This window comes from Acanthopagrus latus, chromosome 8 (genome assembly GCF_904848185.1).
Source record: "Acanthopagrus latus isolate v.2019 chromosome 8, fAcaLat1.1, whole genome shotgun sequence".
NCBI classification, from domain to species: Eukaryota; Metazoa; Chordata; class Actinopteri; order Spariformes; family Sparidae; genus Acanthopagrus; species Acanthopagrus latus.
Window position 1 is genome coordinate 5,373,630 of NC_051046.1, and position 22,281 is coordinate 5,395,910.

At 41.3% G+C, this 22,281-nt stretch overlaps 1 protein-coding gene across 4 annotated transcripts in view; it reads left to right on the forward strand.

The window, feature by feature from the left end:
• Positions 1 to 22,281, forward strand: part of furinb (furin (paired basic amino acid cleaving enzyme) b) — an 80,233-nt gene that overhangs the window by 41,965 nt on the left and 15,987 nt on the right. For all 4 annotated transcript variants that reach the window (XR_005076640.1, XR_005076641.1, XR_005076642.1 and 1 more), the window contains exons 4-8: positions 2,291 to 2,386; positions 4,118 to 4,246; positions 4,717 to 4,793; positions 16,432 to 16,520; positions 18,967 to 19,139. Coding sequence is in view for 1 of the 4 variants with exons in the window: in XM_037108155.1 (XP_036964050.1) it covers positions 2,291 to 2,386; positions 4,118 to 4,246; positions 4,717 to 4,793; positions 16,432 to 16,520; positions 18,967 to 19,139 (564 nt within the window). In the remaining 3 variants the exon portion in view is untranslated. The remainder of the gene's footprint in view (positions 1 to 2,290; positions 2,387 to 4,117; positions 4,247 to 4,716; positions 4,794 to 16,431; positions 16,521 to 18,966; positions 19,140 to 22,281) is intronic.

Sequence of the window (22,281 nt, forward strand, 5' to 3'; positions counted from 1 at the left end):
ACAAAGATCAGTTTATTGTTGGTTTGAGGTCTTTCCATGGGATTTGTTGGTTTAAAAAAAAAAAGAAGACTTGTCCTTTAACATGTATTTCTCTGATCTATAGATCTGTGCTCTAGAAGTTACAAAGCACAGTCTGCCTGTCTCACAGTGCCTCTGATTTTTCAAACAATACCAGCATGGCCTCTCCTTAGTCATCAGACAGGAATAGCCCTCAGGACACTGTGCAAGAGATGGAACAAATAGTTTATTGCTCTAGTGGATTACAGACCTAGACCTTCTTCTGGTCTCATGATTGCTTCTTTGTGTGGTTGTGTTTTGTAACTCTTTCTCTGTCCTTTTCCCCAACCCCGGGGTGGTTATCAACATATACCTCTGTGTTCTTATTTAGCTCTCCATCTGACTGACTTGGCCTTCAGGAAAATATCTCTAATATTTGTTAATTTTTTAGAGGAGAACATCTTGCTGGAGTGTTTGAATGCATTCCACATTTTTTAATACACGTACACAAAATATTCAATGTAAAGGTGATGTTAGGTAAGCTGTGAGCTGAATGCACTAATGTTAGCAGTTTGCATTAATTTGCTATATGATGATGATCATGCATCAGTTTTCCCTTTTCTCTAATATTAATGTGGTGTGCAGTGGGCAGCAGTGCAACGAGGTCAGCCGTGTGCAATTATAATGTAATGAAATGGGATACATGTTAATTAGTCTAGGGTCACTTGAATAAGGTTAATGACATCATTCTCTAAGGCAAAGTTTTCAACTAGGTTAGGAGCTTCAACAGACTGTAGTCGTACTGAATACGTTTTCAGCAGACTACATGCTTTATAGGAATTATCGTAAGAAGTCAAGCGAACACAAAAGCCTCACAACTACGAACACCTCCGACGGCAACATAGGAAGAAGAAAGAACTGACTGAAAGGAAGTGATACTTGAATAACAAGCCGTACTTCCAGAATCTGCAGGGCATTGTAAAGGAAATTCACACGTTTAGACACGCTTCGCTTGAGTGTTCTTAATAGAAAAGCGAGAACCACTTTAAGCTTTGTCCCCTTCAGCAAAAAATCAGCTATGGATGCATTTATCACTGACAGTAATAATACACAGCAGCATTTGCTTAAACGGCTGCAGAAGATAAGCATCTCTGCTGTGGTTTCACTCCTTCCATACAGCTTCCTCCTACAGTATTTGTTCAGTCCCAGTTTGCAGTTAAATGTTGTTTTAATGTTTTCTTTTACAATTACAAGAAAACACATCTTCGTTGCTTTTGGTGTAATTGGAACAAAATGTAGTGAAACACTACTAACAAATCAATTGTTTTCTTTGTTATTAATGAGATTCAGACAAGTGTTTCTTATTCTTAGGTTACATAGTGTCAGCTAATCTGATTCTGACTCAAAGCTTAGGTATGAAATGCTAAGTTGTTAGGACACCTGAAAATAAAATATTTGGTATCTGGAGGTGACTGGTGGAGGGTGTCTGCTGACTGTTTTCCATTTACCACATCAGGAAGTTGTGCTTCTGCAATCACCCATGGGTTTGCAGGTGTAACATAGCAAAAGCTCCAACAGGATGTTGTTTGTATCATCTAGTATTTGTGTAGTCTGTGTTAAAACATTCAAAACATTCTACAAAAACATAAAATTCTATGGGTGTCCATATTTATTCTTATTGCTGGAAATCATGCACACAGAGCAAACTACCTGTCCATAATAAATCGACAATACAACACAATCATGAAAATAGAATAGGAAAAAATCCTTCATCTTAACTGGCAGGTGGACAGACATTAAATGATTTGCTATTGTGCGGCGTCTGGCAGGCTTGTTTGGAACAGTTTGATTTTGTTTTTTTTCCAACAACAGAAACCAAACAGTAAAATGTCAGTTTCTATGTGAGATATTAGCAATTACTGTCACCCGCCCTTAGCAGTCTTGCGCGAACCCCTGCGGCCTCAAGGACTTCAAAGGCCCCTACTCTGCCATGCTGTACAGTAGCCACTTTCTCTCTGCATCCCAGGACTGAAATAAATTAGATTTGCTTCACATCCCTGCCTCTCTTTCTCGTTATTACTTTGTGAACACAGCTGGGGCTGTGTTTTCCGCATTTACAGTCTGTAGGACACGCCAACACTTTCTGAAATTAGAACATTACTAATGGCACAAAAGCATGTAAGGGTAAATGTGTGAACCATGAATTTTCTGTGTGTGTGTGTGTGTGTGTGTGTGTGTGTGTGTGTGTGTGTGTGTGTGTGTGTGTTTGTGTGCATCTGTTTGGGCACCCCAGGTCCTGTGGGCAGAGCAGCAGGTGGTGAAAAAAAGGAAGAAGAGGGATGTTTATGAAGACCCAACAGACCCTGATTTCCCCAAGCAGTGGTACCTGGTATGTGGTTGTCTCTTATCTTCATATGTAAGCTTTGACATTATGACAAATGTATTAAAAACATTAATTAAGTTTTTTTCGAAAATGGCAGTATAGTATTGCAGTTGCAAGCTTGTTGTAATATAAACATACCAACGAAGAAATTCAAGCATTGCAGGTGTTGTCAGTGGAATTTATCAGGATTTTTCATCTGTTTGTGTTTCCACTTTCAATACTAAAGCTACAGAGAAGGTCTCTGTCTGCATTCAGACTGAGGAATAACAAAGTATAATAACAAACAACCTTTTGTTGCTATGCAATTATTTCTGATTAAACATTGGTCTCTTCATTCAGCCCTGTCTGAGCAGCACATCACCAGCTCTGCAGGAGCTTGTGAGGTTACCTGACTTAAAGATGTATTCATTATCAAAGTGGCTGAAGTTAATAAGTCTCTTATGATCAGTCAGATAAGCATAAATTGAATTGCTGTCATTGCTGACCCTGAAAGGCTTAGTTACTTAAGCTTTACCGCCACCAACTCAAGGTTTCCTCAGCAAAATGTATCATACAATGCATCCCGGGATGCAGAGTTGAATGTAAAATGAAATGTCAGGACGGATCGACTACTAAGCTGAGTCACCTGTGAAACGTTGATAGAAAATGGTCCTGGCTCCATGTCTGTTTCGTTATTCACAGCTTTTCCCAGAGATGCTTCAATTTGCCTTAATCTCCCCTTCTTTCCTTTTCTATATGCGCAAAACCTCTGTCACAGCAACGGATTAATGACAACATTGACTATCCCAGACATAAATCACCAGTGAATAGAAGTTGTGAAACCACCTCTGCCATTCAGCATTAGACCTCTAATCGTCTGAGGACTTAAACCCTTTTTTTTCTGTTCCACACAGCTCTGACTTGCAAACCAAACAATGATGGTTTAGCTGAAGGTATTACCTACATTTTGCTTTGGTAATGCAGATATTTTAGTGTATTTAAAGAGATTTTACTTCTGTAACAAATATTTACTTAAAAATGTGCATTGAACGGTGTCTGCACCAGTTCAATGCCGCATCCAGGAATTTAAGCTTACTTAAGAATGCAGGCATCTTCTCAGAGGTACATGCACATGCAGGAGTGGTGCCCTGTGGAGAAAAGTCAGCAGGAAACTGAGGAGGGGGCAGACAAGGTTGTCTGTGATATTTTCCCCATTTCTCCATTTACCTTATGTGTTTATCTGGAACCATCTCTTCCACCTCCGCCGCTCACTTTTCTTCATACTTCTCACAGTATGAAATGTATTCATCCAAATCATGTTTTACCACTCTGTACCTCCTATTTGTCTCTCCCATTTCTTTGCAAAGCTTGCAGAGAGGCAATTCTTTTACTGTGAGAGAAAGGCAAATGCTCTCACCAAGACCTCTGACCTGCAACAGGTTGTCTGTCTTTAATCTGACAGCATAACTATAGCAAGGTTTTCACATCGGGCAACCCAGCCCAGAGGAAGCAGTGGCGTCCAGGAGGTGATGCATCAAAATTGTATTTTAAGTGTTCATGAACCACCTCTGATCTTGCCTTTTACGTCTCTTCTATCTTTGTATTCAGCTTTTTTGTTTTCCTTTTTATCACAGCAAGCGAAAGGTCTCTGCAGATGGTTTCAGCTGTTTTCAGGGTTAGAAACTTATTTAGAGTTTGCCTGGCAAGGGCTAGTCACTGGAGATTGATGACTGAACAACAGTCTTGTGTCTCTTCCAGTCCACACCAACACATCAAGACCTGAATACCAGAGTAGCCTGGGCTCAAGGCTACACAGGAAGTGGTGTAGTGGTGACTATCCTAGATGACGGCATTGAGAAAGACCATCCTGACCTCATCAACAATTATGTAAGTTCAGAGTAGCTCTCTATTTGTAAACTGCATTGACAGGTAAAGGAAAATAGTACATATTTGGGATGAGAGAATTCAGTTTTAGATTTAAAAAAAAAAAACTGAAGTTGATAGTGCTAGTAAATTTAGATCTGGATAATCATGAATTGGGATAAAGTAGATTCCAAACTTAAGATGTGTGTCTTACCTCTGATGCAAAAATGTTTTTGTTGCTATTACGCCAATCCCTGTAATGGTTAGTCTCTCCATGTTTGTCTGTGTTGCCATCATGCACATTTCTACCTAGATCCATGCCGCAGTAAAATTTGCAATTTGTGAAACAGAGAAATAAACAATAGAGCACATTATTAAATGCAAGATTTTTAACTATCATCACAAGCTACATATCGCCAGATCTTAATCAAGAACTTTAGGAGCAGGTTTAAATGACATGATTAACATTCTGATCTTCTTCATGTCTCTCTCAGGACCCAGAAGCCAGCTATGATGTTAATGATGGAGATGCTGACCCTCAACCAAGATACACACAGCGGAATGAGAACAGGTGCGTTGGCAAAAGCAGCAACCTGGCAACAAAATGACAAGGAATGGCTTCACAGATTGTAGAACCTGGTGGCACATGATTAATTCCATTATGAAAGGGGGAATATGCATTCATAAACTGGACTGAGATATATATATATATATATATATATATGTATGTATATATATATGTATGTATATATATATATATATATATATATATATGTATAATATAAAATATACACACCGAAGTGCCCGTGTCAAACACTTGATGTTTTTGATACAAGTGTTAGTTGACAAGGGTGACACACTGGCTGAAGCATTAACATTTAGCAACCAATTACATAGAGTTTGAAAGCGCTGGTGCAGTCATTCTGCAAAGTCTTGAAAGATCTTTCTCTTTTTTTCCCCTCTTGCTTCAGTACTTAATCCAAGCTGCTGTAGCTGTATTTCAAGGTCCAGCCTCACAGCCTGTCTGGCACTTATTTGTTGCTAATATAATAGTTGTTTACTTGCCCTCAGTGATTCTTGCTCTTTCCTTCCAGTCTTTGTTGATCGCATTAAAACACATTTGCCCCAATTTAATGATCGAACACTAAAGCTTCACTGTGGGCAAATCCAAAACCTTCAGCCTCCTCCCTTCTACAAACACCACAGTTCTCCGCCTTAGTCCAATCCCCCCTGGAGCAGATGAGAAGCTACATCCTGCCTCTGAAATGCACAGCAGGATTGGTCTCAAATCTCTCTTTTCTGGGATGAGTGCCACCATGTCTTTTTGTAGCTGTTTGTTGTTTTGTTTTTGTTCTTTATTTTGGTTTTCAAAGTGCCGCATCCACTTGCAGTTGGTCAGAGGGAGATGCTAAGTAAGCCTAACAAGTTTTCATGAGATTGTAGAGACTACTGTGTGAGAATAGAATTATCTCTACGAGGTTGTTCTGATTTAAACTTTCACATTGTTTATCTCTCTAAGCTGCCTCTGTTACACAGGTAGCCTTTGTTTTGTTGTCCTCATCTGAGATCTGTTCATCTACAGCATTTACTCATCTTGAAAGAGGGTAGCGTCAGCAGCTTTTTGAGTGGAGGCCTTGTTTCTTGTCCTTGCCGACAGCTCGAGCAGCCATGCAGATCGACCCCAGCCCTCTCTGTCGGTATAAAGTAGAACCCACTCTGTCCTGCTGATGGAACAAAGCACCACTGGAGGGGATTACTCCCTGCCTCTGGTTCACTTCAGCTCCCCGACAGCACCATGCTATTACTTCAGAAAGACGCTCCTCATAAAAACAAAGAGTGCATAGATTTGCTCTTGCACACACACTCTTCTACCCATGTCAGTGGAATTGCTGAGGCAATTATCTTGGATTGGATCAATTTATTGGCAGAGAATGAAAAGCAAGGGCGTGTCTCAGTGTGTACAGCGTGGAGCTGCGGTGTTTGGCGTGGACAAATTATATCCAATGAGTCATGTAAATCACCACAGAGTAGTGCTGGCCGACAGTGAGTAATGCTCCCAACCCCCTCACAATGAGATTATATGAATAAATTCATTGGACAACAAAAAGCATAGGAGAGTGGGAGGCGGGTATTTTCCATATCCATGAAGGCCAGTTCATTTGTACTGATGACATGCAAGGCTGATTTTTGAATTCTCATCTCTGGCTTTTTCCATTGAGATGCTCTGTCCTATCAAGTTGGCAGCTCTTGCAGATGATTGTTAAAGTGGGTGCAGGCAAAGTTGAAGGCTGGTTGAAATCTGGCCAAGCAGGTAATCCATTTGTGCTTTATCATGACACTGCTTGTCTTTTTTTCTCCATTTTCCTCCACTTTTCCTCCATTATGTTTGTGCGATACGGATGCAGAGGGCGAGGCTAGAGCAGAGGACGTCAGGAATGATTTCACCTACTGTCTACAGCCTGTCAGTAGAGCAGAACCTTCTATCTACGAGTTTCCTGGCGAGGTTGCCAGGGAAATGATTTTTGCCGATATTTCTAGTGCTTGCTGCAACTAGTGTAAATTGCTGATCGAGTTGTTAAGCTAGATCTTAAAGGGGCTCTTATGTAACCATTAAGCAATTTACATGTATAAATTAATTATTTATAGGCCATATGCAAGCCTGTGGACAAACTCTTTAAAGCTTCTGTACAAGATGTTGTCGTATTAGCCGACGTCTTGTCCGTTTTGCAGTTAGCAGTCCTCGATTTCCTTGAATTCCTCTCTCCTCGCCTCTCTCTACTCAGCTTACAAAAAAACTAAAACCTAAATCTAACAACCAGCTTCCAATTAATGAATGAAAAACACACCATACAAATCACTCTTTGAAGGAGGTTTAGCACTTTATTAAAGCTGGTTTCGGTTTGCAGAATTTTTGCATATGTCAAACAAAGAGTTAATTAACCAGTTTTGTTAATTTTATTTACTCCTTGCTCAGAATCATTAATTCGGACACTACTTTGGCATGTTGTGTAGTAATTTATGTTTTTTACTCACTGCCCTCTCTTCTACAGATGTATTCAGCCACACACACACTGTCTCTGTCCATCTAAAAGTCCCAGTAGAGAGAGCCAGTAGCCCCTGTAGGGAAATTTTCACAGCTATCCATTAATTGAGACCCACATGCCTCGATTGTGTAGAGACTGCCTATATTAGAAAATGATTGGCATGGTTCATAGTCCTCTGTGTCCTTCAGTCCAAATTAAGCCATCAGCGCCTGGGTACGAAAAGTGGCGTGAACTCAAGGCTAAGGAGATGAAGGAAGAGGTGTGGTTGGCTAATCTTGATGATGGCACTGAGATAGACCAAGAGAAGTGTTTGTAGCCTTCTCCCGACCTATCAAATTACTTTGTCCTTGGTGGCTCGTTGCTATTTGTTTCTCTGACCATGAAAGTGCTCCTTCAGCAGTAATGCACTCGATAGGAAAAATGGGTATTGCACCTTCACCAGTCGCTGCAGGTGACACGCATCTTAAGCTTAGTTTCATTATAGTCTTAATTTCTTATGACGTTAGTCAAGGTCGGGCAGGCGTCGCAGTTATTAACAGGTGAAGTATTTGATGACTTTAAGTAGGGCCATTTGGTTCTATAAAATGTTATTGAAAGGTTTTTCTTATGAGTTAATAAATGTATAAACAAGGTATGGGTCAGAACAGAACTGATGTTCTGAAATTTCTGAAAGGTGAAACTTTCATGAATTGAACATAAAAAGCTTGTAATTTTAATTACTAGTTATTTGAAAGTTTAAAAGATCTTTATCCCTCTTCAGTGATTTCCTGGAGATTAGATATTAATTCATGATCCTCTTACAAAATCCAACAGTATTGTTTAAATCTGACAGGTTACTGACTCTGGAGGGCAAATGTGTCTGTGAACAGCCTTCCAAATGTGTCGCTGTGGAATAGTTTTTGTACTTCAGTGGAAGAAAAGAAATCTCAATCCAATTAAATTCAGGCCACAACTTCAGAAAGAGGGAAAACACGGTTAAATACCATCTGTGGGCACGCTGCCTCGGGCCAAATGCTGCCAGACAAGTGGCTTCTAAGCCCTGAAACGTTCTCTATTTAAGAATGTGAATGCAAATCAGAAAGCTCATCCGGCCCCACTGTAAACACACTGCATGCATATCCAAGTCTGTATCGAGGCAACAACCCTGAGTCGTCAAGGGGCCGATAAAGGACTAGCCGGACTGGAGGAGAGCACAAATCAAAGAAGACAGCTTCCTCTCGCGTCATCTGCTTTAGCACCTCTGTTACAGTGTTTGACACAGCAGGTGACACCTGCACTGCGTTCACTTTCCTGATGATACATTTTAGAAGACAGTTGTGCAGCACTGACAGTCCCTCGAGCATCTGTGTTCATGCCCTTATAGTATAATACATATTTTCCTCAGTGGTCTAAGGAGCAGAAGACATGTTAAAACTGAAGTCATTGCAGTGCTTGTGTGGGGCTAAATGTGCCGGTGTTATCTCAGTTTATTAATAACAAAAATGATCATTTCTAAGGTAAAAAAACTTGTGTAAGCCCTGTTTAGATTTTTTTTATTCTGAAGCTGATGCTTGACAGTTTCTACATAAGTTTCCCAGACTCTTAAGTTGACTGCTGGCATAGAGAAAAGAGACGGAAACCTGCACACAACACGTTTTCTCTATTTATTTTGGCCATCACATGAGGCAGATAAATGCCCACCACTGTTTACACTGAGTTTATATATTATTGTTTACAGAGCTGCCACCCTTTGTCAAGCCTGAATAATGTAATTCTGCTTCCTCTCGCCTTGTTTACTCTGCTGGGGACGGCGTGTTTATTTTTCAGACAGCCCGGCAGACATTTTCAGAGGTGATTTTGGCAGGGACCTCACTCTTAAACTCAATTCTTCTTGCTTTCTGTCGGTTTTCCCGCTGTTATTTTTGCCAGAGAAAATGATCAATAGCTGCTTTATTTCTGAAAATTTTCAATGAGGACATAACTCATGGTGATTGGAAGTGGCAGTCCTAAGCCAAACCCTGTTTTAACGAGACATTGCCAATCACCCGGAGCCAATCAATATAACCCTGCTGTGTTGTATATGATGTGAAGACATGTGAAGCTACATGAAGTTGAGCTTCTTTTTTTTTCCTCGCTTTTTCCATTAAGTTCCATTGATTGCTTTCAAGCTATTAGAAATAATTTAAAAGTGCTTTATTGTTTGACAGACTTAATCAATCTGTTTTCAGTAACCCACTCTGAGTCGCAGTGCATCTCTTTATTCTCATTTATGTCCTTTTCAGACAACTTATCATTCTGCAATGGTCATTTTAACCACAATAGCCCCGTTAAGAGTTTATTTCCTCTCCCACCACAGGGTTCCATATACCAGAGCGATAATAAATTCTTTTTATTCATTCTTTTGTGGAGTTAGATTCCTTCCCTCAATATCAGTCTGACTTTCTTCCCACATAAGGTCACACAAGTCAAATGAATCAGAGACTCTAAACTGCCTTTAGGTATGAATGGTCACGACAGATGAAGGACTTTGTTTCTAAAGTTTCTGCCTTCTGCTTACCAAAAAAAATGTCCCCACGATATGTGTATTTTTTCTCAAACCCATGACATTCAAGTCTGGAATGGAATTTGAAACAATTTCATCTGATCATCTTCTCAACAAAGCCGCAGACAGCACCTCTGTGTTCGGCCGCACAATGAGGAGATCTCCACTTCACACTGCTATGTAACCATTTGAACAGTCCTGCCTGAGGCCAGAGCTGAGCCGAGCTGAGCCGAGCAGAGCAGAGCAGAAAATAGCCTAATCCTTTTGGCAGCTCCAATGAACGGACCCTATTCAGTCCCACTGACAACAGATAGAAACCAACAAAGCAACACCAACAGACTGATCCTGCAGTCAAGCAATGCATGGGTTACACATCAGTCACACTTGGTGATGCATATTTCAACACAAATACTCTATACAGCACAACACAGACACTGCATGAGTGTGTATGTGTGGTAACATTTGCATACCATCTGTGAACATCAATGCTTGGGTACGTCTTCCTGTTTCAAGTGCTGTATGAGAAGGTACGGTGCCATTTAAGCACGGCGAAATTATGTGTTTTTCTTGCTCGTCTGGAAGTAATGCAGACACATTACGTTCAGTTTACTGGTCTCAGAGTACTACTCAGCCTGTTCAAACATTGTATAATGTCTTTGTTGCTCTGGAGGAGAAAACTTCTGATGATGTCACCCAGGTTATCTGGGTTTGGACTTAAGATTTTAGAGCTTTGCAGTTTTAGACTAGACATACAGTGTTTTAAAAGAAGTGGGCATTTATGAGGCAGGTTAGAGTGTGTATTGATATTATATAGCCCCAAATCACAATCACATTGCCTCAGTGGGCTTTACAATCTGTACAGTGATACTGTAGTATGGGAAATGTAGTAATCCACTGTTTTTGGCGTGACTGGGTCAGGATATGTGTGCCTTTGCTGTGTGATTTTGAGTATTATTTTCTGTAATCTGCCTCTTGTGAGTCTCTTAACTTAATGATTGAGCAATACTACATTTCTGAAGTTCCAGTAAAGTAAATAGATTTAAATTACATATGTATCAGCACTATGAGGTCGTCGGAAATATTACTACATGTCAGGGCTGCAAAGAAACTGTATGGTGATAGGTTTCCAATAACAGTAGAGATTGTTTAATATAAGGAGAAAAAAGGAGTTATTAAGGCCTTCTCAGAAAGACAGCTTCTTGTCACAGTGAGTGAAAGAATGTAATCACTATGACTGCAGGGAATTAGTCTTACATTCACTAATGAGACAAGGCGAACCCGGCTGCCATCACAAAGTAAATGAAAGAATGTAAACACAGCGAGAAGTGTGAATTAAACCACGACACAGCCTGGCCAAATGCAATGCATCAGCCTAGTGCTGCCATGGTGACAGGAAGACGTGAATACTGACCTACAAATCCAAACCCATGCTTCAAGTATGTACAGATCTCCAGTTAACCACTTGAATCAAATGTATAGCTTAAGATCTAAGTGAAACATCAAATTCGACCTTTCTGATTGCTCACTATGCTGCCCTAAGTCGTTCAGTATGTTCGGTGTCTGTGGGTTTTTTGTTAACATTGCTTTATGTCCAGAGAGATTATGGGGGTGACATGTCCACGTTCTCCAGAATAAATGAATGGCAGGGCAGCGACTTGACCAAACACGGTGCCTTGTCCTGAGGAGGCGAGATAAAAGCATTACCTCACTCGTCCCTTTGCTTCTTCTGATAAGATAAGGGAGGTCACATTGGCTGCATGAGCAGAGCAGCTCCAGTTCAGCAGCCTTTTATCCGCGCTTTGCATACGCTTTGTTGGTTCTTTTCTCCGCGGCTCGTCTGCATTTAGCTTTTGCCATCCTCCCTCTCACACACTAATGATTTATTTACCGTCATTGTCTGTCTCTGACATGAAGCCGCACTATTTTTAAAGCCTGCTTTTTTGCGACGTCTCTCTTATAAACTTTCAACTTTTCAAACAGCACACTTAGACCTGACCTTGCGAGTCGCTATGTGTGACACCTCTTCCAATCTATTTTAAATGGATATGGAATGGAGGCATTCAGTGTCTCGGAAATCATTTAATTTCATGGACATTTGACAGATAAATGTGTGGCTTCATCTCAAACCCTTTTGTTCGCTCTGGCACATCTGAGCCTCCCTGGATATATTAAGCTGTCTGGCTGTTTTAACGAAATTCAGCCCAAGCCACTCACACATTGAGACACACATGCATGTGTGCATGCAGATAGTATTCAAAACAGCTGCATCCTGGTGTGGATGGCCTCTTTAAATGTCTTCCCAGGCATCTGGCTTCATGCTCCCTCTGCCCATCCTGGCTGAATCCTCTGCCTGGCATCGCATCTGTGGCCACAGCTTCTTGGTCTGAGGATATGTGCTGTGTGGAGCACAAAAGCCTGTTTTACGATGCTGTGCACAAAACAATAAATGTGTGAGCAGATAGTTGCAGCCAGAGGCATATTATTAATAGTCATGAACGTTCATTTTTGTTTCAAAAATAAGGCAACTATTTTTTTTTAGATTAAGTTGTGATTTTTGTTTTGAGTCACAGCATCACTAATCAGAAAGAAACTAATAAGAGAGTGCAGTTTATTTCACAGACACAAATTCAAAGAATCTTTGTTCCAAAAAGCAAAGCTATGAGCCAAGATTCTCATTTATTTGTTTGTTTTTAAACAAAAGTCATTGACAGTTAAGGCTGCGATTTCTGGTGCATTTCAACTGCAAATTTCTGTACATAGCGCAAGCATGCATTATTTTGTTCCAAGCCATCTGGCCAGCCCCGGTGCTGACTATGTGTGTTTTTGGCCTGTGTGGATGGTTGCGAGCTCTCTGGCCGGAGTATTAAAGGGAACTGAAGGAATATGTTCACATCATGAATTAGGGTTTCCTCTGTGTTTGCTCGGTAGTGTTCCACTGCAAGGAAATTAACAGCTCTGGACGAGAAAATTAGTCGTATAAATTGCTTTAAAATGTAGCTAGACTTCAGACTAAAGCAAACAAGTGCAAGCACTGGATCCCGATGTATTAAAACAGAGGCTGGTGTGCAGCATTGACCCTCTGCTGCACTAAATTACAGAAGAAGCACTTAGTGTCTTCTAAGTCTTCAAATAGAGTTCATCAGTGCTTGTTTATATATTTTAATCAGGTACATTAAAATATAAACATGCAGTAGGTTAATTAGTGTCCTGAGCAGCGCTGGTAATGAGGGTAAGAATATAAGTTGCATGCCAGTCACTCACAGTACGGCTAGTGGTCCTACAGCTAAGTTTGTTTTGCAGCTTGAAATGACTGACAGTTACCATTCAGCACCCACTCCGCTGTGTTTCGCCACATAATAATGTGATTGATATGTGTGGACGAGCTTGTAGAGCCTTTCCCTCAGACATAGTCAGGAGCACAGTGGTGTGCTAAAATGTAATGAGAGGGCCGATCTGTTCCTCTGCACTGATTAAACTATACATATTCACTAAAAGATGTGCTCAACACTTAACATGCAGATGGAGATGTCCTGCTGTACCGATTTTAATGTGTCTGGCAGTGATCAAAGATTTACTCAGGTCTCCTACTGAAGTAGAAGAAGCAATATTCAGTATATACAGTATTCGAGTAATTCACATTTGAGTAGCTCGCAGTCGTGTGGGAGGAGAAGAAGGCCTGCAAGCATAAGAAATTACACTATGCAGAGCTGGCAGAAGAAGTAAAACAGCAAGGCTCTAGTACCAAAGTCTGTCCGATCGAAGTGGGAAGCAGAGGATTTGTGGCTTCTTCTACCATCAGACTGCTTAAGGACCTAGAAATCCATGGCATGGCTCCTCGGCACACCATTAAATCAGTCTCAGTGAGGCAGGTGAAAGAAGCAGCCAGTGGGTTTGCTGGGCTCCAAGAGCATCAACTAAACATCAACAGGTTAGGAAAGCAGAGTGGGGGGGGGGGGGGTTCTGGGACTCCAAATTTCAACGTTGAGCCCTCCAGAGATGTAGCGGGTTAATCAACTAAACATCGAAGATGGAGGGCACCCACTTGAGAACCCACACCTGTCAACCGTCTACCGCTCTCAAGAACAAGTTGAACACCTGCTGGCACAAGGGATTGCTTTGACATCAGGTCCTGTGTTTCTGATTATGTTTCTGAGTCGACCTATGGTCTCTGGAATCTGACTAACTGAGATTTAAGGCTACGCCTCAGGCTTTTTCACAGACTGAGTGTCTCTTTGATAATCATATAAAGCAACTGATTTGTGTGTGTGAATTGCAATGATTCTCTAACTCTTGTTAGTCCATTATTATGTTTGAAGCTGCAGTATTTCATAAAAACTGCTGCTGCTTTGTGACACTGCAAAAAAAAAAAAAAAAAATGGGCCCCCCACATAATAAGTCTCAATTTAACCCAAGAGTACAGAAACTGCTCTGCAGGGAGCCGTCAAGTCTTCATTGGCTGCTGCCATATGAAAAAAATCAGTTAGCAGTAAACCTATGTAGTTCAACCTCCTGATAGCAATGACAACATTTTAATTGCATTAGTGATGTATTACACGCTGACATATGTTGTGCCAAGGTCCTAGTATAAGGGCATATCCATCAGTGACAAAAAAAGCCTGGTCAGGCCAGTTGATGACTTGTTTAAAAATTACTTTAATGCCTTTAGTTGTTGACAGCCCGGGTCGTGTAATAAATGATTTGTCAGGAAGCCAGATTCAACTGCAACATTATCTTTTTTTTCCCCCAAACAGCCTTTTTTTCATTCTGTTTTGTTCTTTGAATCCTGAGATTGTGTAAAAAGGGAGAGCGACAAAGAGAAAAAGAATTGGGAAGAAGACAGCAGTGATCCTCTGCTAAAACGTTTTAGAGTGAGAATTAGCAGGTGGCTAATATATCACGGAGCTACACAGAGTCTAATCAGGATCCCAGCTGGAGGCGTAGCTGTGCTCTGACCCTGTGAAACGACTTTGTCCTCTGCCTCATCACCGGGGAGGTTGGGAGATCTAACAGGAAGTCATTTTTGGCGTTTCCAAAACAATACTCTGGATTGTAATTAGCTTTGCTCTGATAACATTCACACAAAACGGGTGTGACAGTGTACACCTCCCAATCAGATTTCTGCTCTGTAATCAGAAGACAATCTTAATGACCTGTGTTAAATGCTTCCCTATTCATTCACAGTCGGATCACACCGGTTCAGAAGGCATTGAAACAAGCGTAATCCAGTTCACAACTGGAGCTTTATTTACCTGAAGTGATGCAAAGGTTTCAATTTAGACTTTCCATTGTCTTTTGTAAGACTGGATCTGTGGTTGATGAAGCACTTCTTGTGTGTCGGAGCGTTTTTTGCCAGTGAAGTGTTGTGTATTTGACATCCAGACATCACTCAGTGGGGAACCTGTCTGTTCTCTGAAACTCAAGACTGGTTGAACGTATTAATGAGGGACTCGGTGAATAATTCATGTACATCGATAATATCTCATATCTCATTTGGATAGCCTGCGGCCGGTGAGTGTCAAGGTAAAGTTGATTTTAGACAGGTCTTTGTATTTGTCCTCAGGTTTCACTTCAGTTATTTTTGATTAGAAGAGCCTGTATCCGGTATCCCTGTAGTCTGTGCGGCAGAAGATTTCAGAACAGAAATGATTTCCGATATTTTTTCTCGGAAATGGAGTAGAGGTGAAAAAAAGGGAGCCCTCTGAAGCAGCTGTTAAAAGGAAGACAAGACGCTTTTAATATTCAGTGATATAGTAAGGAAGACCCGGCTACTGATGGAAATGCCTCTGAACATTCGTCCAAGCAGCAGAATATTTAGAGAAACGCTGTTTAACTTTTCTCTGAAACATGGAAACATTCATGACAAAACTCCTCTATTATGATTTATTGAGAATTTAGCACTCAAACTCAGAAAATCTGTGACTGTGTGGGTGTGTTTGGTCAGATTTGATTGATTGATAGCACTGGCAGCAGAAGCGCACAAACCCCACAACTGTCATTAGATCTTGATCCAAATGTTACTAAACTTCAATTGGTGCACAGAAATGTGTATCTAACTGTCAAACTGTATACAGTCACAATATAACTAGAACTAAAGGACAAAGACACAAATGGAAAGCTCTTATGCAAAGCTGTTCGGACTTTGGCAGAATGTGGCGTGTTATTGGAGAATGTCATCGCTCAGCTTGAAAGACTGATGTGATTTAATTTCGTTAAAGATGAACAATTTTGTCATTTAATCTATTTCAGCCAATTCAATTTCACTTTACTCGATGCTCCCTAATGCTCCACAGATTTCTTTTTACAACTGGCTGTGCTTGTTGTTGCTTATCGTGCCTTTTATATTATTAGAACTGCATGTCATGTTCACAATGAAGGTCGCCGTACTCTGTCTGGTTATAAGCAAGTATTGAATTTCAAAGCTCTTCGAAACAAATGGCCCTTTAATAGAGACGGCATGTCAGGCTCTCTAGCACTTACGAAAGGGCCTGCAGCTTTTTTTATTTCTCGTTTGACTATTTAGCAACACTTTAGCTGCAGTGTTGCGTAATCCTAGACCTCAGTTCTAGGATTAACAAATCCAATGCCTCCGCTTGATGTGAGAATTTTTTCCCTCCTTCGTGACTTGACTGTCTTCCTCTCCGCAGACATGGAACTCGGTGTGCGGGAGAAGTTGCGGCTGCAGCCAACAACGGCGTGTGCGGTGTAGGTGTGGCCTATAATGCTAAAATTGGAGGTGAGTGAAGCATCCCGCTGGGATTTTTTAATTGGGTGCAGTGTTTTCAATTAGAAATAAGAATGAGTTTGATATTATTTTAATTAGAAATGATATGCACCATAATATTCACATTTAAATTAATTAACACAGAAGTGGATTTCTTTCAGTGCAGCACTATTCAGAGCCTGAATTCCGAGACATGAATCAAAATCAGAGCTGTAGTCGACTTCACATTTTCTTGATAACAGCTGATCCATGATGTTTTTGTTTTTTTTTCTGGACCATTGACTTTTTTACTGCCTGATTGACTCCCCATTCTCTCTGATGCACAAGTGAAAGCGTGCTGCAGCTTTTGACCTTTTTTCTTCAGGTTGTTCGTCTATGGAAGTGAGATGCATCACGGCCTCATTAGGACCGATGAGTGCTCATGAAACAAATTAGCGCGTCAGTCTTATGACTCCCATATTTTAATCTGACTTTTTGAATTCAAACCAACACGTATTAAAGCGCAGCCCACCTTTATTTGGCACTTCTTGGCACCAAAACTCCCGTCTGTCTTCTACCAATTAGATAGAGAGCAAGCTACATTTTTAAGTGTTTTATTGAGTCCTTTGTGTTCAGTTCTATGTTAATGCCAAGAAAACTGACACAATACAATGGACCTCTTTTCACACACTTGTGTAAATCATCTGCCTTAAAAGCTGCTCAGGACAAGACTCTAAGGTCAGGCACTTGTTTAAAAAGTAATAAAGCTGTCAGCTTGTCCAACAATGCTTAAAGAAAGAAGATATTCAGAGAGGTTTGATTAAATTATACCCTGCGATCACAAATTAAGTCTGAAAGGATGGGTGGGAGGGGGGTTTGCATTTGATAAAGTATTCCAAGGAGGCTTTTAGTAACTTTTGTCACCAAACAATCTGTCAATGACATGACGGCAGCCAACAAGACTCAGCGGAGCCCTTGCAGCCCTGAGCAGTCCCGTTCACAGATGTTACTCATAACTCTCCTTCTTAGTCTTCATTACCATTCATCCCCAGACAAACGGCGCACCGGCTCCGCTCTCTTAAATGACTCCTCTGTGAATCTGTTCACGCCACCAGGGTCAACGGATTGTTTATAAACATCTGTGATTTGCTCCCAAACACCAGTGGTGTGTGTGACGCATAAAAGGGGGAATCCTTACTGAGCAATGATTAGTGATTAGTGTGTAAAACCTGTAATTGACCCTGCTTGGCTCACTTGGCGTTTCCTTCCACCCCCTGTACATTTCCCCCCCAACACACACACACACATATAGCTGCTTTCCCACCTGTACCCTCTGACTCACCAGAGCTGCAGGGAATTCGCACAGCGTTGACTTAATAAGGAATCGCCAAACCGCAGGAAGTTGATTAGAGGGGTTACGACGGCTATTATCATTACTGCTGCGATACAGCCCAGGCATAGTGATCACCCAGCAAACATTGTGCTTTATGTTCCATGTTTAGCTCAGTGAAGTTATTCTTTTCAAGGCTACTCGGTATTCAAACTTGTGTTACGGCAAAACACCCCACGCCAACAGAGTAATTACTGCTTTGGCTCCATCCCCACTGGCATGCGGCTGTGGCTGCGGGGCCAGGCAGGTTGTCTAGAATGGATTATTGAAGTCTTAATGTGGACGCCATCAGTCGCTGCATTGCCTATGAGGTCCGGGGGTCCTCTCTCTAGTAATGGGCCTTATTTGAGGGCGGTTTATTTCACGCCTCTCTACAGCCATTAACGTCCGGATGAGTGATCTGAGGCTGCTCACTTCAAAGGCGCAGACAGGGTTGCGTTCAGGTATGATGAAAGGTGACATTTGGTGCTACCCGGTGGACACGCCACGTCTGTCGAAGGCCCTGTAAGCTCTCTGCTCATCTGTATCTGTGTGAGGGTGTATGTGTGACTTTCTCTCTTCTGCAGTCTGTTAGATTTGTCTACTTATCCTTCCTGTGGGCACGGTCGGGTCAGGAAACAGCCTTCTCTTGGTTTAATAGCCAGCTTGGTTTATGTTTACGTGACAGCAAAATGGTGTAGTATCAGTCGGAGCAGCATCCGCGGGTGACGCTTTGTATGCTTGCTCATTAAAACTGGAACTCTGAAGTCTTTGGATTTCTCTGTGAAGTCTTTTGTTTCCCCTGTTTATCTGTTTGTGTTTGTTGCGGGTAGGGTTGTGGAAGGAGAAAATGGGAATTTGCAGTCTGACCAATTTCCTTTAGTCTTTACTGTGACTATGTTTTTCTCCTCTTGTCGCCTCATGCGTTTTTTTTATTTTTTTGTTTGTTTTTTGTTGTTTTTGTACCCTCAGGTTTTGTCACCTCCCCATCGTTTGAAATCATACACTCACTATCTCTTCTCCACCTGTCACTCTGTCACACTTTATCCAACATGTTTAAATAGTTTAGTAACCTAATCTGATCACTTTTTGTGTTCATTTTTTTCACAGGAGTTCGTATGTTGGATGGGGAGGTGACAGACGTGGTGGAGGCCCACTCGCTCAGCCTCAACTCTCAGCACATCCACATTTATAGTGCCAGCTGGGGCCCAGAGGACGATGGGAAGTCACTGGACGGCCCTGCCAAGCTGGCCAAAGAGGCTTTTCTCGAGGGAATCACCAAGGTCAGTCAGAGCATAAACTTGGACTTTTAATCTACTATTATCTAGCCCATTTTTTACCTCAAGCATCACTATCAAACTCTCATCAGCTCTTAAAGGTTTCACATAAATACGTCCTTCTCTTGCTAAGAAATATGGGAGAAGATAGATACCACTCTCACGTGTGTCAGCCAGCAGACGTTTAACTTTCTTTGCTATTCTAGTGTCGAAGGAGGTTTGTCTTTCAGTCATTCCAATACCGTTTCCCTCTACAGTTCAGGTAAGGGCATAGGATGAATTGTTTTAAGATTAAGTGTTGCAGAAAATGTTGGAGTAAGGGCAACAAAGGGTTAAGGTATGGGTTGTGGGATACACAAAACGATAACGACCAGTAACTCTCTTTAGTCTTAGATTGTAGCCTAGCAACTGCTCCAAGCCAAGAATTATCTGACACGTAACCCCTTAAATTTATTCATTTTTTTTGTATGGATCAAACAATCAAAATATAGCATGTTAGTTGCTGAGCTACTGTGGATTTTGTTAACAAGGCAGACCTGTTGCCAGTCTTTATGTATTGCTACAGTTAGTAAACCAGCGGTTGGCTCTAGTTTAATATTTACCATACCAGACACGAGAGTGCTGTAAGTCCTCTCTCTGCAGGGAGTCCATTAATGGTAGCCTATTTCCCACAACATCAAACAATTCCTTTAAAGCTACATATGGAGGAATTTCTGTCGTGCTGAGGGGAAAAAATGCTCTTGAAAATCTGAGGTTTGAACATTTTTCCACTTGTACAGTCATACTGAATCATACTTAATATTGGATTGAGATGTGCTGTAGAAAAGGACAAACCCAAGGTGAGTTTGGCAGTTGCCCTCCAGCTAGTCCTTGGGTTGGGCTGGATAAAGAAGACATGAAACAGTATGACATACTTTCTAACCCTGATGTCGTCATCTCTTTTGTGTCAGCATCCTACATCAAAGACATTGGCACAGCAGCTAAATGATAAATGTGAGATGGGAGAAAATAGAAACGGAGCAACAGCCAATGGTGCTGAACAATAGTCAGACTCAAAGACCACAGTAATTAGCGTTTAAATGAATGAAACTGCGCACTGTCTTTGGGAAAGTGTGACTCATATGTCACATCCCAGAATGCGAAATGCTCCACATATCACGGTGTGTTAGTGAGGAAAAATTGCCTGACAGCAACACAACAGGACCTTTCTGGTTCAGCGAGTGTTCTCCTGGCAGTGAGATAACCCCTGGCACAGAAGTGTTATCGTCTGGCCTCTGTAACCTGCAGCAAAGGCGGCATCAGGTCATAAATGTGGCTGGAAGGTTTAGGAGTATTTGCTCGAGCTTTAAGAGTGTGTTAGGAATACAGTGCAATTCAGACAGCTTCATACCAACAGGAGAAGGATATTTTTAACCAGCTTCTGAACAGAGGTCGTGTGTGAGATGGAGGATATAGGGATCCATAAAGAAACATTAAATAACAAAACAAGTCTTGTCTCTGTTCAGGTCAAACTGAGGTTCCTTTGTACTCCTGATATTTGATCAGCTGTGCCAGAGAAAACAGTGTTGCAACAACAGTGATAACGAAGCAAAGATTCCTGATTCTGCATCAGGACTGTGAAGCCAAAACACTGGAACCAATAATGTGGAGGGGCCTTTTGGTTCTTTGATAGACAGGCCCGACTCGAACAGGCAAGACAGACAATTACAATCTTTAACAGCAGGATTAGAAAAACACCCCTGCAGTATTTCCCATCAAACTCTGTGACATCACTTTTTTTCTTTACCTCTACACCAGCGACGGTTGAGGCCGCAGGCATTGTATTTTTCGGAGTGTCCGTCCACATCACGTTCATTCTCGTGAACGTCATACCTCAGGAATTTCTTGAGGGAATTTCTTCAAATTTGGCACAAACCTCGACTTGAACTCAAGGAAAGGCAATTTTATTCATAAGGGACGTTTCATACATGCACGTGGATTTAAGGTGCTATACAGAGAGGTTAAAACAAAGTTAAAATAACACCGTTTACAAGAGCATAAATGTAAATGCAAATGTAAAGATTTAGAGGAAATATAAATGTTTAAAACATTTATTTAAAACCCTTGAAAACAGTAGGGTTATCAGTAGGGATTTTAAAAAATGCAATAGTTGGGGGGCATTCCCAAGGAAGTATGAACTGCTCAGATTTTGGTGGTCAAAGGTCTGTCTGAGTTTCATGAACACAATATCTCAGGAAGGTCTGCGAGACTTTCCTTCAGCTTTTGCTTGAATGCCCACTTTCGACTCGAGGATGAAGTGATTTGAATCTGTCGGTCAAAGGGCAAAGTCGAAGTTTTTGGCCACAGTAATATAATTCATATTCTTTAGTATTTATGACGAAATTTCACACAAATGTCCAGTTTGAAAAAATAATGACATTTTATATCTGAAAGATCAAATTTTACTGTGGCATCATAATGGTTTGCAGGGACTATTATTCAACGCCATAACTCAGAAACTGAAGGGGAGATAAATTCAAACACTATTCTTTGGTTCCCACCTTGAAACGGAGCTTATTGATTAGCTCTTCAGTGTTGCCAGGTTGAGAAAGTGTGTGAAGAATCCAGGTTTTGAAATCTGTAGCTTCTTTGAATGCTATCAGAATCAGCTTTATTGACTAAGGATGGAAACACATAAAAGGTATTTGATTTAATTTTTTATTTCTCTCAATGAACTTACACACACATAGACATACAGCAGGAGTCCAGCATAAGCTCATTGGTTTTGCTGATACTGAACATCAGGATGAAGCTCTCTACAGCTGCGTTTCCGCTGAAGTACATTTGGTTTAGAACCCTTCGTAACTCCTGGTCTACTGTGGGTTTCCACTGCGGACAGTACCCTTAGGTGTAGGCGGGGATGTTACTGGCTGTGGGGTTACCATTTTCATTTTTCCAGCATTTGGAAAACAGCTGGGTGGCCTGTTTTCAACTCTTAAAAAGCTGCTGCATTTATTAACTGACATGCTAAGACCTGTACTTTACATTACTGCGCGTCTGACAGCATATACAAACTGATAACCTTTTATAGTCTCTGCTCCGCTCACATCCCCCGTCTCTTTTCTGCCGCCCACTCACTCGCGCTCGGCCACTCACTCCTTGTTTATAA